Source organism: Rhinolophus ferrumequinum, chromosome 17 (assembly GCF_004115265.2).
Source record: "Rhinolophus ferrumequinum isolate MPI-CBG mRhiFer1 chromosome 17, mRhiFer1_v1.p, whole genome shotgun sequence".
NCBI lineage: Eukaryota > Metazoa > Chordata > Mammalia > Chiroptera > Rhinolophidae > Rhinolophus > Rhinolophus ferrumequinum.
In genome coordinates this window covers 6,060,817-6,074,051 of record NC_046300.1, presented here as the reverse complement: position 1 = coordinate 6,074,051, position 13,235 = coordinate 6,060,817, and the positions used below count along the sequence as shown (strand labels likewise).

At 57.3% G+C, this 13,235-nt stretch overlaps 1 protein-coding gene across 2 annotated transcripts; it reads right to left on the bottom strand.

Moving 5' to 3' along the window:
• Positions 1-996: 996 nt before the first annotated feature.
• C17H3orf18 (chromosome 17 C3orf18 homolog) lies at positions 997-13,231 on the bottom strand. 2 transcript variants are annotated; one of them, XR_004425441.1, is made up of 6 exons: positions 13,002-13,231; positions 11,026-11,396; positions 8,163-8,188; positions 7,363-7,510; positions 5,861-6,122; positions 997-1,960 (listed from the first exon to the last, which is right to left on the bottom strand). XR_004425441.1 is itself a non-coding variant. In XM_033132019.1 (5 exons), the coding sequence occupies exons 2-5, from the start codon at positions 11,257-11,259 to the stop codon at positions 6,042-6,044; spliced, it is 489 nt and encodes a 162-aa protein (XP_032987910.1). In that variant the 5' UTR covers positions 11,260-11,396; positions 13,002-13,231; the 3' UTR covers positions 4,705-6,041. The 2 variants fall into 2 exon arrangements, 1 of the variants encoding a protein (XP_032987910.1); XM_033132019.1 differs by lacking the exon at positions 997-1,960 and having other exon boundaries at positions 4,705-6,122.
• Between the last annotated feature and the right edge of the window lie 4 nt (positions 13,232-13,235).

The window sequence follows — 13,235 nt, the reverse complement described above, 5'->3', positions numbered from 1 at the left end:
CAGCAGACACAGGGCCTTGGGCCCGTTGCCCCGCCTCCTCCTCCAATTCAGGTGCCTGCTGCGCTCCTTCACCCTCGTTCACTGGTAATCACTTTGCAGGAGCTGCTTGTTCCCTGCTATCTGCCTGGTTGGAGATGATATATGGGGAGGAGATGGTGCAGCTCCTGCCCGCCCCAGACACACAGCTTGGCTGCTGCAGGCAGCAAACAGCCCATCTCACACGTTCACTCAGGGGGTGCAGGAGCTAAAAGGAGGGGGACTCTTGGTGACATACCCAGGAACCCACCCTGGAGCCCAGAACTAGAGCCGGACATGCCATGAGAGACGCAGGGACGAACCAGTCACTCAGCCTTGCTGAACTCAGCTGCAGGTGGGACAGCTGACTGCTCTCATGAGAGCTCAGTGGAAAGAAGCCTCCATGGTGGGGGGAGGGGAGAGACGTTTCTCATCTCTCTGCGATTCCTGGTTGGCACTGAAAGGAGCTAGGATTTGAGGTAAAGATGAGACAGGCACTTACGGTGGAGGTCCCAGGGTAGGCACAGGTGGCGGTGAGAAATTTCTGGGAGGCGCTGGTCTGCAGATACCGTGAGCTTGGGCAATGACCACCAAAGGGCAGGTCCTGCAACCTCACCCCTGCCCATCTTTCAGGCAGCTCAACCTGCCAGTGGGCCAGCGGTCAGAGACAGGAGAAGGTTGGCTCTCCCCTCTCCCAATGGAAGCCTCCTGGTGAGGCTGAGGGTATCACCCTCAGTGTTTGGCAGAGACTCCTCCTGTCCCCAAACTTCCACAAGCGTTGCTGCGTCAAATGGTGAGGTGGTGGGGTTCAGTCTTTATCCCCTGCGGGGAGAAGCTTTCCAGATTACAGGGTGGGGTTCACAGCTTAGACCCCCTAAACCCAAGGTGGGTGGGGGCCTCTGGGGCCCTGTCCGTGCTCTGGGAAGAACCATTCTCCATAATAACAGTACAAGTAGGTGCACACATTTATTGAAGGCTCTACTTGCTCTTTCTATATGAACTCACTTAATTGCCATGGGGCAAGACCCACTTGTCAGCCCTCGGTTCAATAAACTGCCCTGAGCACCTGCTACACACTAGGCTCCATTCAGGAGGCTCAGGCCACAGCCCTGACCCAGCCCCCACCCAGACCGGTTCCTGGCAGGGAGGAAACAGCTTCAGTGCACCAGCCACCCAGACTCCCGATAAAAGGCCTCAAGGCCAAAATTCCCTCAGGGCATCTCCCCACCACGACCACCCTGGCCTCATACCCCTACCCCATAACCCCGGCTTGCACCGCCACCTGGTGGTCACATTGGGAAGGGCTCCAAACAGAGTGCCCTTGCCTCCCTCCACTAAGGGAAATCTGGGGCACTCCACCCACTCAGCTTTGGGGAGGTCAGCTTTGGGGGTGGGAACAGACATCCTGGGTCCCTCTGGAGGGAGTGGAGATACGTGTGGTTTCTCTGGGGGAATCATTCAGCAGTACCATTGGCCTGGGGGTCCTCGCAGAGCAGGGTATGAGAGACCCACTCCCCCACCAATGCCAGCCTGCCAGACAAGGGGGACCTCAGTAGACAGGCAGCGTGGGTGTGGCATGTCGGGCTGGCCCAGTGCATTGTGGGCTGTCCATGTTTGCGGGGTCATCTGGTGAGATCCCCATTGTTAGTGTCCTGCCTGTGAGGAAGCCCACCATCCACTATATCTTGCCCCCTGCCCAGCCTGAAATGTCCCCTGTCACCTTGTGTCCAAACCCAGTGCAAGGCCAAGCACAATGCCCTGTCCCCAGTCAGAAGTGATGAGTCCCCTTCTGAGTTCTCCTGCCACCTCCTGCATCTCTCGTTGTTTCCCAGTGAGGGATGTGTTACGGTTGTCAGCGTTGCTGTTCTGGCTCTCATGCGGGGTGGGACTCTTCCAAGGTCTGCCCCATCTGGGTGCCCCTCCACTCCAGAGTCCAGCAGGGAACCTGGTGTAGAAGAATTGGGAACATTTGAAGAGAATGAATGACCCCAGCCTCTGGGTGCTGGATCTCTTCTCTTTAAGATGGGTGACAATATGACCTAGCAAAGGGCATTGGGAATAAAGTGAGATTGTGCTGGGATTGTGCCAATTGAGGGTAACTGTTACTAGGACCAGATTCCGGCCCTTGAGGTAGCCCAAGGCTCATTGCCAAGGCCCCTTCTGGCTGTTGTTCAGCTGTGGATACCTGTCAGGTGAAAGGCAGGCTGGCTGGCAGTGGGGAAGACTGACCTGGCCCTCCCTTCACAAGCTGGTCCACTGTGTGGCACGTGGCATGAGCTCAATAAATTACATGTCACTATTATTATTATTATTATTATTATTATTATCGTCATTGCTATTACGCCAAGTGCTTTTATCACCTGCTGTACCTCTAGGAAGTAAGCTGACTACCCCTCCTAACCCAGGCCTCCAGGCCTCCAACAGAAGTGCACTGAGGGCTAGGGGGCTGGGAACAGCCAGGGTGAGCACATCCTTCCTCTCCTGTTTGGTCAGAGGACAGAGGCCGGTCAGCTCCAAGGGCTGGGACATCTGCTGTTGTGCCCTCTCTACATTCTCACAGGCCAGACCCCAGGGGCAACTGGGTATAGGAGAAGCTGAGGGGACTGGCTGGGCCTCAGGCTGGATGTCACTGGGAGACATCAGGGAAGCCCCCGTGGATCGGCACATCCATCCACGTTGGCATCCAGGAAGGCAGCTGGACCAGTGGTGTGAGAGATGGGGAGACTGGGTGCTCCTCGACAGTGATCTTATGGGGCCTGGGCAGCCCCAGGTGAGAGATGCTGGCACCCAGTGACCAACCCCCACGGACCCCGAGGGACAGCTATAGATGTAGCTATGAAGATATAAACATATAGCGAATGTGTGTGTACACACACACACACACACACACACACTCATTCTTTTTTCCTATTTGACATCTGTCTCCTCCCATCTCAAACGGAGCTGCAGTGACTGGACAGGTTCACTGACAGGACCACGGTGCAGCGCCCACGGTGGGGCTCGCTGATGTTTCTGAAAGGAATTCATGTCAAGGTCACACTGCTTTCCTAGAGTTTCTGGGCTCGCTCTCACAGGGACTTTCCTTTACATTCTGAAGGTGTCCCTGGTGTCTGCCTGCAGCCAGGCAACGGGATTATTGTATTCACTTTGGCTCGAAGGTGACACTTCACTTTATTAAACAAGATGGCCTCTTCTGAAAGCGCCCATCCACGTCCACCCTGATAGTACCCACTGCAAACGCCGCAGCTTCTGCCCTGAAGCCTTGCCCGCCTTTCATGAGGAAGGTTTTGCTTATCTGTGTGTGTGCATGTCGGGCCGGGGGCATTTCCCAAGGGGCCCCCTTAACAGGTAATTTCAGGAGCGGTAATGGCAGGCTCTATTTCTCTCCGTTTGCCTGGCTGAGGGCAGTGAGGAGAGTTCTGATCAACCCATCCAGCCCAAGGGCACAAGGAGGGCATGTCAACTGGAACATTCCACCTCTTTCGTATTTATGGATCCCACACTCTGTGGAAGACCTGGGAACTTGGGGGAATTTGGTTTTCCTCCAGGCCTGGGGAGGAGCTAGAAAACAGGAGGGTGGAAGGGAAGAAGAAGTGACTGTGCGGGGACAGGGATGAGGAAGAGGTCCCATTTACACACAGAAAGCAGCCCTGTGCCCACCACTTAGCCAAGCCCACCTGCCGGAAACGGGTCATGGGGTAGGCAGTGGGAGAGAATGTGCACAGGGGTCCTCCTGGGGCCCCCGGCCCTGGCCCCTGGGTGCCAGCCTTACTCTGCAGGCCCTATTTCTTTAGGGCCCCCCAGACATTGCAGCTCCCACATTCTTAGGCTGAGGAGCTACCCAAGAGGAAGGGAGTACCCAGCTCACCCACCATTTTTGTCTCACCCCAGGAATTCTTCTGCCAGTCTGGTGAGGGAAGACCCCTTTCCAAGACCAGGACTGTCACTGATAGGCCCAGCTGTCTGACCTCAGTGTGTGTGGCCCGTGGGGTGCTTGGGGCCCTAACCCTTACCCAAGGTGTCCTGCAGCCCCCACCTTCAGCCCTGGCCTCCACCATGGAACTGGGGGGCTCACCCCCTCCTTGTTCCCACTTGTTAGCCTGAAGGCTCAGCTCTCTAGGGGAGAGTCTGGGTCACTTACAGTCCTTGTTTGTGGTTGCTTTCAATGCTAAAATTGGGACAGCCCTGAGAAAACTAGGATGGTTGGTTACCCTAGTGTCATTCTCCCCTAAACCCTTCTGAACCCTGCAGGTGGCTTCCACACGCATAACCCTTATGGCTTCCCACCCCCACCCATGCCCTGCACCCTGGTGCTCCAGGAAAGACCACATTATTTGGTCCCCTTTTGTGTTTCAGACCCAGCTCCCATGTGTTCTGAGGGGCCACACTTCCCCCTGGCCCTTGGGGCTCAAGCTCCTTCCCTCCTCTGGTCCCACAAGCTCCTGTTCACTTGGCCTCTCCACCCAAGGGGATGGCAGGCATTGTGACCCCATTCCACAGTTTACATGAGGCCAGGAGCGGCTCTGAACTTCGGGCCAGAGGCATGTCATCGGATAGATCAAGGAAAACCACCTGGGCTGCGCCGCAGCACTGGGACCCGGGTGACTGCCCCAGGCTCCCACAGCGTCCCCCCTCCCACCCTTTCTGGGGTTCGCACCCCGAGTGTCCCAGGCTCACACTCTTTTCATGTAAACATCTTAATAACATCTTTAATGCTCTCACATGGAGATTCTGTGAGTCAAATTACAGCTTCTGTGCATCCTAAATTACCCGCAGCCCTCCGGTCGGTTCAAGTGATAACGTATTTATAGCATCAAGAGGAGGGAATACATCCAGAATCTTCCCCATGTGGGCCACCTAGGCCCACACATCCTGACACGTGGTATTTGCCCAACAGATTTGTACACGCTGCCCCCGCGTCCCCTCCAACCAGCGGAGGACAGTGACGGTGGCGAGGCTGGGCAAGGGGCACGCTTCTGTGTATATTTGTGTGCGCTGCACGCCCAGCATAGAAAAAGTTCCCAGCTCTCGGGGTCTGGCTTGGCCCAGGGCCTTGGCCAGATGCCCCAGGCTGCTAGAAGAATTCCTGAGGCGCATGGGATGGGTGGACAATGGGATCAAAAGACAGACTAGGATTCTTAGGTCTGTTTCCCAGCCCGTTGCCAGCAGGCAGAATGTCCTCATTAGCCCACAGCCTGTGACCACAGCCCTCATTGAATATTGAAGGCAGAAAAGGTGGCCCACTCTATGCCCCTCCACACACCCCGGGGTCGGGGCGGCTTGAGGGTGGAGCCAATGCACAGGGTCTGCATCCTGCCCCCTGTGCTGGGACAGGCACATGTCTGCACATGGGCGTGTTCATGCACACGCATGAGGGCTTACAGCAGGTCTGGGCGCTGCCTCTGTCCCCCCTGTTCCCCCGCTTTCCTTCTCCCTCAGCTACTATCCTAGCTTGGGTCCAACCAACAGCTGGCTGCCAGGAAGGGGTGGTTGGGAGACCTCACGGACACTCGGTAATATGGATCTACTTTGGGTATGAACAGCCCGGCTCCTGCTATCCTTGCCCACTGGGCACTTTCAGCTCCATCCCAGGCTGCCACCACACCTTGCCCCCGAGACCTGGGTGGTTACCTCTCCCACCCCAGAGGAGACTCCAGATTCCAAAGACAGGTCTTTCTCTGACAGAGGGAACGACCCTCCCTGCACTCCTCCCTCTCCCATCCCGTGTCTTCCCCACTTTAGAGGAGCAGACCCTGCTGGGAGGGTCTGGGCAGGGCACAAGGAAGCTAGCAGTGGCTTTCAACCTTTCTGACAGGAGGGATACCCTCCATGCTAGGGCTTTTACATCAGGGGACGTCAGTGGCCAGATGCCCAGCCTGGCCGGGGCCTCTCTTAGAGCCTGGAGAGTCAGCAAGGGGGTCCCCGGAACAGCTGGGACCTCGGTAGGGCAGGTCCTGAGAACAGGCAGCATTGTGGGCACGGAGGCAGGTGTCTTCATCAGAGATCCAGGCCTGTCCCTGGGCCACTCACGCATGGATGGCGTTGGCTACGTCAGTGAACACCAGCCGGCTGGGCCTCTGTAGGGGACCCTGGGAGGGGAGAGTCGTCTGCAGAGAGACAGTCAGAGACATCAGGGACCTTGACCAAGGACATGCACTCTCTGGCCGTCACCTCCAGCCTCACTTCCGGGTGCCTGCTTACATTTGGCACTGGCTATGCTTTCTGCCTGGAATGTCCTTCCTGCAAGCTCAGCCTAGAAATTTGACCTGGCTCAGATGACTCCTCCCCCAGTAGCCGTCCCCAGCTTGCCCTGGCAGCACTTGCCCTGTGTGCCCAGGGGCTGGATTAATTATGCATGCACCACCCTCTCCCAGCAGAGCCGGGCTTTCTCACACCCCCAAGCCCCAGCACAGGGGTGGGGTGGGGGGTGGGTTAACAGGATACAACCGTCAAATGGTCAGTAGTCATATGGACCGGGTGGACTAAGGTTCTTGGCCTGATTTCCTGACTGGGGGGAGTGTGTCGTAATCTAGGTGACACAGGACTGGTGGCAAAACCGGGGGTCTCTGGATTCCCAGCTTGGACTTCTCCTGAGTCCAGTCTCCTAATTATGCCTCTGGTAAGGCCAGACCCCCAAGCAACCTGTGGGGTCAAGGGAAGGAGGGATGCAAAGGGGCTTTATGGGTCAGGAGACCAGGCCTTATCACGCTGCTCTGGCCCTTGGGGATTTGGGGGACTGGTGGCAAGCGGCCAGGCAGCCAATGGCTCTGGCAGGATGACCACACATGTACCAGACCCTTTGGACATAGGAGGCGAGTTTGGCTGGTTCTCCACCTGCCTGGGGTCTGTCAGATACTAGGAACCTATCAGTCTACTCAGGGGTGGCACTGTCCCAAGTGACCCCGACCACAATCCACTCAGGACCACAGACCCTCAGGGAGCAGAGGAACTCAGGGGCTCAGCCCTCAACAATGTCTTCCAACAGTCCTTTCTTTTCCTAGCCAGTACGAGGGATTCACAGGACAAGAACTGGGGTTTTCAGTTGCAGATGAGAAGACAGGCTGAGAGAGGCCAGTGGGCTTCCAAGACCATCAGGCTGTTGGGGCAGGGCTGGGCTGGATCCTAGGGCTTCCCTGGCCTGGCCTTGAAAGGTGAGTCTGTGGGTGGCCGCGGAAGGATTCTACCGGTTTCTAAACAAACCTGACAGCCCATATACCTGACAGCTGGCACCCGACCACATGGCAGGTGCTGGAAAGCTGCATGGGACGGGGGGGGGGGGGGGGGAAGGGGGGAGGGCAGGAGAGGCCTGAGGGGGCTGCAGGCTGGGGGAGCCTTATCAGTGCCCACCTTGCCTTGCAGGGCCTGCGCAGAGCTGGCTGCCTGCACGGAGGCAGCGTCCCGCCCGTGCTCCAGCAGCTCCTGCTCCAGTTCATCTTGTTCCTCCGTGGGGTCGAAGCTGTACATGGGCATGAGCTGGTGGTGTAGCTTCTCCAGCCTGGGGATGGGGGCAGAGGCTGCTGGGGGCAGGGCAGGCCCTGGCCCTCCCACCAGCCCTCCAAGCCTGCTGACCAGCTGGGCCACCACACACAACCACGTTTAGGGGCCTAAGACTTCCCCTGGGATAAAATGAAAGCCATTTTTCCACCTATAACACCGGTTCTACCTCTCAGGAGGGTGGCCTGGGAGGGACAGTTACCCATTCCTGGGACCATGTGGGGCCATGGGCCACAGAGCTGTCACCTGTGGTGACCACGGGGACTGCCTAGGCCAGGGCCTTGTGCAATCCACGGCCTCTGGGTGGCTGGGCGAGGAGAGGGGAGTCAGTGACGGTTCCCTCGGAGCAACAGGGCGAGGGTGGCGGGCAGTTGGTTGGAGGTAATCCCAACCTTCTCCTCCCCTCCTCAGCCCTCCCCAATCCCAGGGTCATACCTGCCTGCCCTGTGTGTGAGATCCTGGGGGGCGGGGCGCTCAGCCTTCCTGAGAGAAAGTGGCCACCCCCAACCTTAGTGGGCAGAAGAGGCCCTGACTTCCTGACCAGGGAGGGGGCGCTGATGGTGTGGGGGGTTCTCCTTTCCCACCCATATCCCCTGGAGCCTGGCCCAGCATGACCCGTGGGCAGGAGGTTTGGGTGGCAGCTGGGGAGTTACCTCTTCTTCTTCCTGATGTATAAAACCTGCAAGAGAAGGAGCAACATCAAATGGCCAGGTAAAGAGGCCCCGATTAACCCAGCAGGGGACATGCTGAGGACCCCATCCCACAGATACATACATCCTGCATTTGTGTCTCCTTTTGAGGTTTATTAGACGCTGACAGTGTGGACTCGGAGATGGAGAGAAGGCCTGCCCTTGAGGAGCCCAGCCTGGGAAGACCACAGTCAGGCCTGGCCTGGGAGCAGATGGGCCCCACCTCTGCCAACACTGACCACCCTCCAGGCACTCAGCGCCTGCCTGGGGCTCCTCAGGGCTGGAGGGGAGGGAAGACTTCAGCACATCCCCTCCTCTCAACTCTCCCCAGACCCAAAGATGTGAGTGGGCAAAAAGAATAGGAGGTGGGCAGCGCCTGGAGGCAAAGCTCTGCACTAGGTTCCTGGGGTTTCCAAGGGAGGCTGGTGGCTCTCAGTGGACAGGGCCTCAGCCCCTGGACATCAGCCCAGACCAAACTCCAGTACCCTGATGCTAGAGGAACCTAGGGAGGCCCCTGGGTTCTAACCCCCACTGTACAGACTTGAAAATAAAGGCTCAGGCAACCTGAGAAAACATCCAAGACCCAGGAGCGCTGGGCTGGAGTAGGAAATCCTGGTACAAAGCACTGAGAGGACAAGAAAGGGGAAGACCACCAGACGGACTCTGGGGACCTCTGCCACCATCTTGTTCTTCCCTAAACTGGCCATTTCCTACTGCCAGGAGCACCACCTTTTGCCTAGGAGACAGCCACATCCCTCGTCTGTCCCAAACCCTCTATGGCTCCCTCACCCTTTGTAGCCCATTCATAGCTTGAATCTGGTTTGATTTCCAGCCTGGCCCAGAGTTCCTCCTGCTGCTTGCTTCTGGGGAACCCCAAAAGCCTAGAAAGAAACTGAGGGGTCCCTTGCTCCCCCTATCCCTTCACGTGTGGGTGGTACCCCTTGCTCTCCTGTGGGTGTGATACAACAGGAGGTCCAAGTCTCTGGCCCAACACCTGCTTGCCCTGAACCAGTGGCTCCAGCCCCAGCACCCTGTCTTCCTCACCGCTCAGCCCTGTCCCTAACCCTCCTCTTTGCTCTGGGGCCCTGTGACACAGATCTTCAAGAGAGGCCAGAACCTTTATCTCTGTGCCTTTCCCCTGCTGCTCCCTCTGCCCCAACTACTGGCACCCCCCAAGATACTTCCTTTCCAAATCTTAACTGCCCACTCCTAACTGAGCAGCTGCAGCCCCACCTCCTCCAGGAAGCCCTCCCCCACTGCTTCTCCTGTATGGGACACAGCTTGGCACTGCTTTGCTCCTCCTTGTATCCAGCATGACCCAGCTCAGGGTTGATATGAGGGGAGAGGAAGTAGCACTCAGGGACCATCTCTGCACCTGCCCACTGGTACCCAGGAGCTATTTCCTGTCTCTACAGCCGTTGCCCCACAACTTCCCTACCTCGCTGCTTTTGGCAGGAAGGCTATCCACCCTGGCCCTCTGAATGTTCCTCCAGAACAAAGAATAAGGCAGTCCTCCCAAGGTCCTGGGATAAGCCTTTTGTGGAGAGTTACAAGGGCAGATTCTAGGCCCTGCTTGGCCCTGAGATTAGGGTGTCTCCGTCTGTTTAACCACCGCATGGGTGCCAAGGGAAAACACTGGCATTCTGCCTCACCCCCTCCCCAGGAGACTGCCTCATTCTGTGTGTTGCATCCTGGCCCTTCTTGCTGGCCAGCAGTTGTTCCCTGGCAGCAATCTGGAGCCCGCGGGGCCCATATGGTGACTCTGATTTAACAGCAGCTCCAGGCAGGCCATGGATGGACCATCCACAGCCCTGGATGAGCAATATGCCCCTGAGTCTAAGGCCAGCCATCAGAGCCTGTGAGGGGCAGTGGGCAGAATGCCACCATTGCCAGGCCCGCTGGGGGACCTAAGGTGTACCCTTACCCTTCCTGGTCTCAGCCAGCACAATCTCTAGTGGTCCCTCAGTGACATTCAGAGTGTCCCTGCGTCATCCTGGAGGAAGAGCCCGTATCTTCAGCAGGCAGATAACAGATCTGGAAGCATCCTATCCACCATCAGGGGACACCTGCAGCCCTCAGCCCACCATACCTCCGTCCTGATATCTGCCCAACTCTGCATCTCTTGTGTCACTGGGGCCAGGCCTCCACCTTGAGGTCTCTAATGTTGTCTCCTCAATTGTCCCTGCCACCCAGCCTAGAAAGGGCCCCCATCCAATTTCCCAATCCAGTCCCTATGGGCTTCCCTTGGCACCTTTGGTTTTATGTGTCTCCCACTCCCAATAATAACCACAGGGCAGGACTTTGTCTCCCTTGGCCCTGGGGTCCCGAAGGCTGGATCTAGGGCAGCTGCCCTGTAAACAATTGCCAAGTGAATGAATGAATGGACACTGCCTGTGGCTTTCCATGCTCAGAGCACCCCACCCAGACCGTCATCCACAGCCTATCCCAATCTCCTCTGCCTCTAACCCTACTGCACCCCACACTCAATTGCCGCAGGGTCCTGCGTGCTGCTCACAGAGCCTCCTGCCTGCCTCCAAACTGTTGCCCACCAGGAAACTCCACCTGAAACACTGTGCTCCCCAACCCCAGTGTGGCCTTCACGGCCCAGTTCAAACACCATGTATTCCTCAGAACCTACTCTGGTTCTTCCAAATGGACACAGCCTCCTTGGTCTCTGGCCCCAGTGGACAAATCCCTGGGGAAGGGGATGATTGCATTATCATTAACAGACAACTGTCTTTGATTAGATTCTCTAAAGTCTCAACGCTGACAACTCTCCTGCAACTGAGGGCCGTCTGGGCCAGCCCCAGCCCGTCCCAGCTCTCACCATGGCCACAGCCAGGCCAATCACTGTGATGATCCCAAAGGACAGAAGCATTGTGCCCACGCCGGCTGTGCTACCAGCCACGTCAGGGATTCTGGTGGCATTAAAGCTGGTGGCTTCTGGGCTGAGGATGGTGGTTTCAGAGGCTGGTCCATCTGTGGAAGGCTCGAGGTTAGGCTCAGAGGTGGTTGGGTGGCTGCTGAACCAGCCCCTAGTAGATGGGATCCTGGAGTTCATGCTGATGCTGAGACACTGCCTGTGGTCAGTCAGCTTGCCCACTCACTTCTGACATCAGGAGTGTCCACCCTGTGGCCCTGCTACTCGTGTCAGTGGCCACCTCCTTGGATAAAGGGAGCTTCCTGCCTCCCTGGGTGCTGGAAAGGAAAGGATAAAAAATATAAGGCTGAGGATGTGACTCGGGGGTGAGATAAAGGCCTCCTAAGTTCTCAAGGCACTGGGAAAATAAAAGTTGGAGGTCAAGGGCAAGTTTAGGGGGTATCAGGACATGTGCCTTATATATCTACAGTTCCCATATGAATTTAGGAATGTGAAAATGGAGCCCTGCTCCCTCTTTGCGGGCGAGATGACCACAGGGATCACACTTGGAAGATGTAAAAGGTAGTGGGAAGGTTTGAAAACAAAGTTTCTCCCTTGCGTAATACCCTACCCCATCCCCTTCTCCCCGTGCTCCCCACCTCCTCACTCCCTGCCCCCACAGCCCTCACCTCCTGCTTAGAGAAAAATATACTGCAGCTTTTTCCTTTTCTGGAAAGAAACACTTGCCTAAGAGTCGGACAGGCCTGTCTTTGAATTCCAGCTCAGCCACTTAACTGAATGACCCTAGGCAAGTCACTCCGCCTCTCTGTGTCTCAATTTTCCTGAGTCTAAGGTGGGGATATTAAGAACACCTCCCTCACAGGGTCAGAGGGTCATTGAATTGTCAGAATGAACCAGTCCCTAGAAAAGAGTTAGAGCAGCACAATCCCTGTCCACAGTAAACACCCAGTAAATGTTAGATCTCTCTCTACACCCCACCCCCCCACCGCCAACCCACTTGGGAGAGGGGAGCCACAGAAGCCCCTGGACCCAGCCCGCTTGGAGCGAGGTTGGGGACAGGTATGGCAAGACCAGAAGACAGGAAGGAGAGGCTAAAGTCAGGTCCTCTGGCAAGGCTTCTCTGAAGGCTCTTGGGTCACTGGATGCCTTTTGGGGAAGCTAGTGGCTGCCAGGAATAAGGAGAAAAACGGGAGCATATCTTCAGAGGCAGGGATGGAGCTTTCACTCTGAGATGCCTTCTCTTCCTCTTCCCTCCTCCCTTGGGAGCAGAGGGTGGGAGATGTAGCCAGCGCAGGATGTGACTTAGGCCATTCCAGGCTAGAGAGTCTTGGGTAAGAAAGGCAGGGTGGGAAGGGGTCCCAGTCAAGCTGCAAGGCAGGCCTAGGGAGAGGAGGGATATACAGCTTATGGCTGCACACACACCTCCCTGTGCTAGCTCATGGGTACATGTGGGGTGCCTCCCTGTGCAGGTGCATGGGTATGTGTGAGGTGTGCATGCACCCGTGATGGTCCCCTAGGAAGGGGCAAGGCTGGCAGACTGACATGGGATGAGAGGGGCTCATCACTCTTTGCCCCCTCCCTCCAGCTAGGCTGGGCAGGTCAGGAGTCCCGGGTTCTTTCTTGGCTCCACCACTGACCCCAGGAGTGACCTTGGGCCAGATCCATAACTCTTGCTCTGGGGCTCTGTTTACTCCTGTGTCCAAAGAAGAGAAGAGACCGTGCTCATCACTGTCCGGGACTGCCTCAGAGTCCAAAGGGCAAGAGAAGGAAACAGGAGCGAAAGGGGTGGGCACCGCGACCTCCGAGAATCCGCATATCATTCTCCACCGGGTTCCTCAGTCCTCCCTGCCAGACCCCATCCCCGCCTCCGCGACTCTGTGATGCCTCCATTCGTGCACAGAAGCGGCGACCTTAGCACTTACTTAATCCTCTCTGGGGCGCCAAGCTCAGCAGGACAGGCTAGGGGTGGTGGCGACCGGCAGGAGGCCACGGCGGGGGTAACCCCCAGGCTCCGGGTGAGGGGTGGTGGGTCCGCGCTCCCTGTACCCTCCGAGCCGCAGGTTGAGTCCGCTCCACCGCACCGCCGGCAGCCGCGAGCGCGGACTCTCTGCCAGCCTGGCGGGGACAGGCAGGGCCGGGACCCACCGCGGGGGTGG

What these genes read in the sequence shown, in the direction of transcription:
- C17H3orf18 (XM_033132019.1), bottom strand. Translation starts at nt 11,259, where the DNA reads ATGAACTCCAGGATCCCATCTACTAGGGGCTGGTTCAGCAGCCACCCA. An exon ending in TTGGCCTGGCTGTGGCCATG is followed by an intron (nt 8,189 to 11,025) that starts GTGAGAGCTGGG and finishes CTTCTCTTGCAG; the next exon opens with GTTTTATACATCAGGAAGAA. An exon ending in CGCAGGCCCTGCAAGGCAAG is followed by an intron (nt 6,123 to 7,362) that starts GTGGGCACTGAT and finishes GTCTCTCTGCAG; the next exon opens with ACGACTCTCCCCTCCCAGGG.